The sequence below is a fragment of the Rhinoderma darwinii genome (assembly GCF_050947455.1).
Source record: "Rhinoderma darwinii isolate aRhiDar2 chromosome 2 unlocalized genomic scaffold, aRhiDar2.hap1 SUPER_2_unloc_35, whole genome shotgun sequence".
Taxonomy (NCBI): Eukaryota; Metazoa; Chordata; class Amphibia; order Anura; family Rhinodermatidae; genus Rhinoderma; species Rhinoderma darwinii.
The window spans coordinates 176,585-185,260 of NW_027461702.1; the positions used below are offsets into that span (position 1 = coordinate 176,585).

Genomic DNA, 8,676 nt, shown 5'->3' on the forward strand with positions numbered 1-8,676 from the left:
GTAATAGTTTGGGTAAGACCCTTTCCTGTCCTAGTATGACTGTGCCCCTGTGCACAAAGAGGCTCCCTAAAGACATGGTTTGACAAGTTCGATGTGGAGGAACTTGCGTATCTGCACAGAACCCGGACCTCAATCCCAACAAAACCTTTGGAGTGAATTGGAAAGGCAATTGCGAGCCAGACCTTTTTGCCCAACATCAGTGTCTCAACCATTGGTGTCCATATACTTTTGGCCATATACTGTAGTGTACCGAGTGTATATCTATTGTGATGTCACCGAGCTTAGGTATAAAGTATAGTGCTGGCCAGAGGGCTGTCATTTATCAGGTGGATGTGATCGGTACGGTAAGTACTTTATCATTGCTACGTCTCTAGAACAGTCTCATCTATCAGTCTCTTTATGAATATTGGATTCTTACATGTAATTCTAGTGTTTGTTGTGTTATTTTTGTTTTTTTATTTGGCATACTTATACACTAGGAAATTGCTTAAATAGCAATATTGTGGCCTGTCACATCTGCTCCATAGACAGAATGCAGATTGCAGACAGAAATTGGTGTCTGTATTCTGCTGGTAGATTCATAAAGCAACCACAAAGCAAAGAATGTGAATCTCTGGGAACTTATTATCACACCCTCCAGTTTATAACACCAGTAATTCTCATAATAAATGTTTATAAGGGAATTCATATTTATGAATTTTAGGTTTTCTGTCTGTAGACTATACTATTTATATATCAGGTCAATCCTGAATATTAGCTGGTATGGCTATGCAACCAACCTACATCAGGTGCCGCTATTGTGATGTCTTGAGATGAGTCTAGATAGCCGTGTTTCTTACTGCGTCTATGGTAGTATTGGTTTTATTACAAGATTTAAACTATTTGATGTTTGAATCATGTACATAAATAAATGATTATAAGGAGTATTGCTTTTTTTTTATTTTTTATTTTTTTTAGTAATAAAATATTAGTAAGTCCAGGAATAAACAGCCTAATAGCATTTGTCAGACTAAATTTGAGAAGGATAGTGCTAATCCCCTGGAAACGTGTCCTTATTAACAATTGAAATTAATAATTATGTATATAATCATAATAATAATAATAATAATAACAATAAAAAAGATAACAATAAAAAGTATTTATTACTAACTCCAATTACTTAGGTTCTAAATTCTGGTTATCAATTAATATTAAAAAAAATTCAACCCTTTAAAATGCCATATGGTCAATTTAACAACCAATACATTGTTTCAGCTTCCAAACCTAATACAATGTTATCAACAGGGGCTCCCAGGTCCAAGACCCCAAGTCATGTGATCCTCTGACACTTATGATTGACAATATTCTGTTATAGGAATACCCTATTTAATAACTAATTTTCCAGCTAGTTTCATCACAAGTAACGACTCCCTTATAGTTTTCTGGTCTTTCTAGGTCTTGCTGTTGGATTGACACTGTGTTACTTACTGTGTTGCTTATACGGTTAGCGATTTGTCCTATTTTCGGAGAACTAGAGGCGATTAGTCAAATTCTATCTTGACTGTCTCCTGGTTTTCTACCAAGGACATTGGTGCAGTTTTGCACCCGGGCATTAAACAACCATGCCCTTTTGGAAAAAATCTAAGAAATATCATGTCTCCCAAATTCCTGATAAAGGAAATCTGATGGGAGACATACCAACTATGGAGGAGCCTAACATCTTGCTCCAGAAGTTTTCTGTCATCAAAGATATGGCAGATGAAAAATCCAGCGATCTTAGTCACAGCAAATATTGTGACATTACGTCAAAGAACACCAAGAAGAGCGCATTCAGCCTGCTGACCCGCCTGCGCTCCAAAAATATCCGTAAAAGGTATGTAACTAATAATTCTCATACATTGCTCAGATATCCAGAGCTGTGGTATAACAGTCACTAGATCTTTAATTCTCCCCATATCTTCACAGAAACGTTGGCAGCAGCGCTGTGATCGGCGCTAGAGAACTGGATCGCTATTTCCCAGATAGACGGTTGAGACTATATGTTGCCACCTGGAATATGGAGGGAAAGGTGAGAAGTAATGTACAATATTTATTGTGACCCATCAGTGTGCCCGAGCTCAAGTTGGATGAAATGGGCCAGTAACCATGTCTCTTTAGTTTGTAGTTGAATATCACATAGACAGGTTATATTCTACCCTATGTCAGTTGAGTTGGCGCTCTTTGTATACAATATTAATGTTTGTATATTTTGAACAGGATTACCCGCAAAATGTGGAGGATCTGCTGTTACCATCAGATGATACGAAAGACATTTATGTTATTGGCGTTCAGGAAGGATGTCCAAACAGGTAAGTCTTCTCAGGTTGTCTTACACCAGCCTATGACTGCAGATGGACAGCAGGTCGGCTGATACAAATTCTCTCTCAATGCTCTACTTACTGTATTATCACTCCTTAATTTTCAAAATGTATCCCCAGAGGTTATTATATGGAGTGTTGATACAGATGAGTTGAGTATCTTAATCTTGTGTCATTTATTAATATGTAAATCTGAAATTGTGTCTTCTTGTAGACGGGAATGGGAGATAAAATTACAGGAGACCCTTGGACCACACTATGTATTATACCACTCCTCCGGGCTCGGAGTCCTGTATCTCACCATCTTTGTTCGACGGGAACTAATCTGGTTCTGCTCAGGTAAGATTCACATTCCTACGTCTACATAAGAAGTCTTGAATGTAGTCATTAGCTGGAACATCTTATTTAGTTATTAGAATTAGATGCCTAAGAGCTTGGCTCTCAGATTCTTGACTTCTGAGTATTGGAGATCTAAAAGTTCACACCACAGTTACAAAGTATGAAATTATGTTCTAGTAATATTTCCATAGTTTAATTGGAAATAATTTCTATTCCATTGTTGCAAGTAGTACTCTTAACCACTGACCCGTCTTTTTGTGTTTAATTTCTTATACAGAGGTAGAGCACACCCATGTAACAACCAGGCTATTCCACCATGTGAAAACTAAAGGAGCCTTGGGTGTTGCCTTCACCGTCTTTGGAACATCATTCCTTTTTATTAATTCACATCTGAGATGTAAGTATTTACAATATTAATATATGACCATGTACAGTTTTACTTTGTATAAAATTGCTGCTATTTGATAATTAACTGAAATATATGGGATGATATCAAGAGATCTGTACTAATAATGTTTTGGTAAAAATAAAAGGTTTGTTCCAGTTTGATCAAACTTTTTCTAATCTATCAATCTCATTCTATGTTGTGAGTGGCCAGTAATACAGATACACGCAGGTACAATTAGTGCAGGAGGGGGTGGCGGCGGCTGGTTTCAGTTGCGCCGCCTCCCCCTCAGGGAGGCAGCAGGGCGGACGGTGCGGCCGTATAATCCCTCACACCCACCCCTCCTCTCCATTAGCGGCGGTGGCGCGCTGCAATGTGTTTTTTTGAAAATAATATGCGATTTGGGCCGCCCATATGATCATCCGCCACTGCTAATATGTATTTTTTTGTTGGCAGTTGGGGCAGTCAACAAGAGGATCCAGGACTATAAAACCATCACTGAGGGTCTCCGTCTGCCTCAAATTATTCCGGAAAGAATCAACTCCAATGCCTGTGAGTATTACTTATGTGGTTGAACCTATGGATCCTTTTATCTCTCTATTTGTCTCCGTTGAGTCTAATGCAGTCATGTGCTATAATTTTTTTATTTATTTTTATTCTACAGTGGACGTCACCAGCCGCTTTGATCGGGTGTTTTGGTTTGGAGACCTCAATTTTCAACTTAAAGAGGACAGAAAAAATGTGGAATCTCTTCTGCAGAAGATCCAAGGAAAAGATATGTCCAGTCTCCTCAAACACGACCATCTGAATGAAGCCAAGAACAATGGTATATTTACTAGTAGACCAGTATATCATCGGTGCGGGTCCGACACCTGGACGCTGCACCGTTAAGCTGCTCCAGTGGCCTGCGGGCACCGGATGTTATGCCACACAATGCTATGTACGGAGCCGGAAGCAGTTGGCTCCTTATATAGCATAGCTGCCATGATGCATAACTGCAGGTCTGCCTCCTATTCACTTGAATAGGAGCAGAGTTGCAGTACTGCAGCTCGGCTGCAATTCCGTGGCCGGCGCCAACTGCATCCGACATGTACATCCGGTGCTCAAAGGCACCGGACCAGCTGATTAGTGCAGGGTCCGGGTGTCGGACCACCACAGATCATGTACTGATGACCTATCTGGTGAGTATGTCATCAGTTGTCAGAAGTTGGAAAACCCCTTTAATACCACAACCACTTCCACAGATTAATACAAATCACTGACATGATGGTTGATATGTTCCCCAAATTCTTATATAGTGCTAAAATTATCAATTGCTCCTTTTTTTTTTAATACTGACAACTTTTTTTTCTTTCAACTTAAGGGTCCATATTTCTAGGGTTCAAGGAGCACACCATTGATTTCCTTCCTACATATAAGTTTGACATTGGCACAGACACCTATGATACATCAGCAAAGCAGAGAATTCCATCATATACGGTAAGATATCTTATTTCCAGGTCTACAGAGCTTGAGAGACAATAGAATCCATGGGCCAGAGCACCCATTATATAATGAATCCCCTCCCCCAATGTAATGAATTGTTATTATTATAGCTGGAAGAGTAATTTCTTATGAACAAAGCTTTCAGTTAATTTTACTTTTATGTAGTGAGTTTGTCATCACAGTTTCCCAGTGTAATATGTTGTTGCCCAGCATGGGTCAAGGATACTTATTTAATGAAATCTGTGTGACCAAGTCAAACCTAAAATGCAATAAAGTCTCAATATTCTGCAATATAAATAAAGTAGGCCCAACATTTAGGTCTGTGTTGTTTTGCAGTTTAATAATCTATTATAATATGATTTCACTAATGATATTTGTTATTTTCATGACCTCTACAGGACAGGGTGTTGTTTAAAAGCCAATGTGAGGGAGATGTACGAGTCCTGAGATACGACTCTTGCCCTGTTTTGAAGACCTCAGACCACCGACCTGTTTTTGGCATCTTTGAAGTAAAGATCAGGCCCGGTTCAGATGAGTAAGTCATGTTTTCCTCCATGTTGTTGGTATGATACTTTCAGTAGCCGTCATTACTACATGGTCCTTATAGCCAGAGCTCACACTTTGGGGCAGGTGGCTGTACACCTTGGTGACAGTACTGGAGGATTATAGGATGTGAAACTAAGCAAAGTGTGGTTACCTGCTAACATTATCATATGTCTTACATAAATATATTTCTCATTCCAGCATCCCCTTGGCTGGTGGACGCTTTGATCGTAAAATCTATGTAACGGGCATTAGGAGGAAAGGACAAAAAAAGTAGCTGCATCTGTTCATGTCCTTACAGGTAAGAGCTTTGTAGTTGTCTATTATGTTTGCGGTGAAAATGTTCTTCCATCTCTTAGGTTTTCCTCTGTATCTGTAATTTATTTTATCAACTAATTTAACTAAAGTGTAAATAAGTATTTTCAATCTTAAAATTCCAACTCCTTGTATTCAGACACGTTTTCATTTCTGAATGAAGGTTGTGGGCTTTGGGGAACAACTTCCCCAACTGTAAGCATGTATGTAGTATAGTACAATGAGTTTCCTAAAGGAACCTGTCATCTGAATGGATGGAACAACTGGATTTTATGATGCATTAGCTTCTAAGCAAAAATGATGGATACAAGGAACTTTGCTATTGATGGAAGACATTACTTGGCATCTTGCAGGACTCCTAAGGAACAGTTACAATCTCCGGGGCATAAAACATCGGAACATCAGAAAGTTCCCGTAACATGCTGAAGAACGCAGCTCTAGGTCAGACCCACTGCTTGCATCAACCATCTTCAAGGTTTGTAGTGTGACGCCAAGGATCAATTAAGAAATGTATTTACCTCAAATCACCTTAAAAAGTCTTCTAGATTTTGTGTCTGCTAAGAAACACACATTATAGAACATTAATAGCAAATATTTGTCTTGCAGCATAAACATCAATTCCGCAGTACATCTGGCGAGAATAGCGCTCCCTGTCACCGGAGGAGCCACCATCAATGCTGATAGAAAGGTAAGTTCCTCTGGATGTGTCCCCTCTCTATATTTATCAAGCAGCCTGAATGATCAATATTTAATAGGGTTGTGTGCTTCTCCCCCCAGAACAAGTCAGCAGATATCAACAGAACATCAACACTAATAACAACCAAGGGCAGAATCCGCCATCTTACAAGAATTCCAATGGCGAGACTTAACATTTCTACAACATCTGTCACAGAAGAGACATCAATGTGGTCACCAGGGCATCAATATCACCCAGAAGACCAGGTTCAGAACAGGACAATATGTCATCTCTACTTGTGTCTGTGGAATCCAGATTTTCCACCCCTTACTGATACTACAGTATATACTGTGACATATACCGTAGTTTTTGCTGGATCTTGTATTACCATCATCTTTACCATTATATATTTTGATCCACAAAAACCTTAAATAAATCTTTAACATCAATCCATAAGTGTGACTGGTAATTGTTATGTGCGCGGCTGCAACTTAACACAGTGTATACATTTCACCTAACCGACCCTTCACAGCGCTATTTGTGTGACATCGCGTTTAATCCAGTGGTAGGTGACAGGACATTGTATCATATGTACACAATACAGAGTGTATGGAACGTGCCGCCATATGTACTGGATTATATACTGTAGGACAAAGAGTGACAGGAGATGTAAAACATTGATATATTTGATAGTTGCTTAACCACTTAAGGACGCAGCCTAGTTCGGGACTTAGGGCTCAGAGCCCATTTTTCAAATCTGACATATTTAACTTTATGTGGTAATAATGTCGAAATGCTTAAACCTATCCAAGCGATTCGGAGATTGTTTTCTTGTGAGACATTGGGCTTTATGTTAGCTGTAAAATTGTGTTGATATGTTCAGTGTTTATTAGTGAAAAATTGCAAAATGTAGAGAAAATTTAGAAAAAATAGAATTTTTCTAAAGTAAAAAATGCATCTGCTTGTAAAACAGATGGTTATACCAACCAAAATATTTACTAGTTCACATTTCCCATAATTCTACTTTAGATTGGCATGATTTTTTGAACATAAACAGCAATTTCTCATATTTTTAAGAAAATTTCAAAAGCCTTTTTTTTAAGGTACCTGTTCAGTTCTGAAGTGGCTTTGAGGCACCTATGTATTAGAAACACCCACAAAACTTCCAGTTTTAAAAACTAGACCCCTCAAAGTATTCAAAACAGCATTTAGACAGTTTTTTTTAACCCTTTAGGCATTTCACAGGAATTAAAGCAAAGTGGAGGTGAAATTTGCAAATTTCATTTTTCTTGCTGAATTTAATTTTATTCTATTTTTTTCTGTAACACAGAAGGTTTTACCAGAGAAACACTACTAAATATGTATTTTACAGATTCTGCCGTTTTTAGAAATGTCCCACATGTGGCTCTAGTGTGCTCTTGGACTAAAACACAAGCCCCAGAAGCAAAGAAGCACCTAGTGCATTTTGGGGCCTCATTTTTATTAGAATATATTTTAGGCAGCATGCCAGGTTTGAAGAGGTGTTGAGGTGCCAAAAAAGTAGGAATCCCTCAAAAGTGACCCCATTTTGGAAACTGCACCCCTCAAGGAATTCATTTATGGTTGTTGTTACCATTTTGACCCCACAGTTTTTTCACAGAGCGTCTTTGAATTTGGCTGTGAAATTAAAAAGATGAATTTTTTTCCAATAAGATGTCATTTTTGATCAAAATTTCTTATTTTCGCATGGAACAAAATGCCCCATTTTGTTGCCCAATTTGTCCTGAGTGCAGTAATATCCCATTTGTGGTGATAAACTGCCGTTTGGGCCCATGGGAGGTCTCAGAAGGAAAGAAGCGCTATGTGTTCTTTGGAGTCCAGATTTTGCTGGATTGGTTTTCGGGTGCCATGTCGAATTTGCAGAGCCCCAGAGGTATCAAAGCAATGGAAACCCACCAGAAGTGACCCCATTTTGGAAACTAAACCCCTCAAGGAATTCATTTATGGGTGTTGTGACCATTTGGACCCCACAGTTTATTCTCAGAATTTATTTGAAATGGGCTGTGAATTAAAAAAAATGTGTGATAAACTGGGCCCATGGGAGGGCTAAGAAGGAAAGGACCACCATTTGGCCTACTGGGGATTTTCTGGTACTAAGTCATGTATGCAGAAGCCCCTGAGGTACCAGTACAGTTGAAACCCCCGAGAAGTGACCCCGTTTTAAAAACTACACCCCTTAAGGCATTCATCTAGAGGTGTAGTGAGCATTTTGACCCCACAGGTATTGTTTAAAAGATAATGCGCAGCAGATAGTGCAGAGTGAGATTTGCAATTTTCTATACATATATGCCATTTCAGTGTCCGATATATTGTGCCCAGCATGCGCCACCGGAGACATACATCCCATAAACTGTAATGTGGGTTCTCACGGGTACAGCAATACCCTACATGTGGATGTTAACAGCTGCCTGGGCACACAGCATGGCCCAGAGTGTAAAGATGAGCGGGATAAGCTGTGCGGAGTGCATCATGGTAAGTAAAACTGGGGTAGATTGAAAATCAACGGACGTATGATACATTTTAAAACACTTTCATACAGAGCCCTGGTTTATCGGGAC

The 8,676-nt window shown here is 39.1% G+C and overlaps 1 protein-coding gene across 1 annotated transcript; it reads left to right on the forward strand.

Annotated features, from left to right (window-relative positions):
- The first annotated feature begins 1,593 nt into the window (after positions 1-1,593).
- LOC142677630 (phosphatidylinositol polyphosphate 5-phosphatase type IV-like) lies at positions 1,594-5,084 on the forward strand. Its single transcript, XM_075847247.1, has 9 exons — positions 1,594-1,852; positions 1,945-2,047; positions 2,236-2,327; positions 2,551-2,675; positions 2,953-3,072; positions 3,517-3,612; positions 3,725-3,886; positions 4,424-4,539; positions 4,944-5,084. The coding sequence occupies exons 1-9, from the start codon at positions 1,602-1,604 to the stop codon at positions 5,082-5,084; spliced, it is 1,206 nt and encodes a 401-aa protein (XP_075703362.1). The 5' UTR covers positions 1,594-1,601.
- Positions 5,085-8,676: the final 3,592 nt, after the last annotated feature.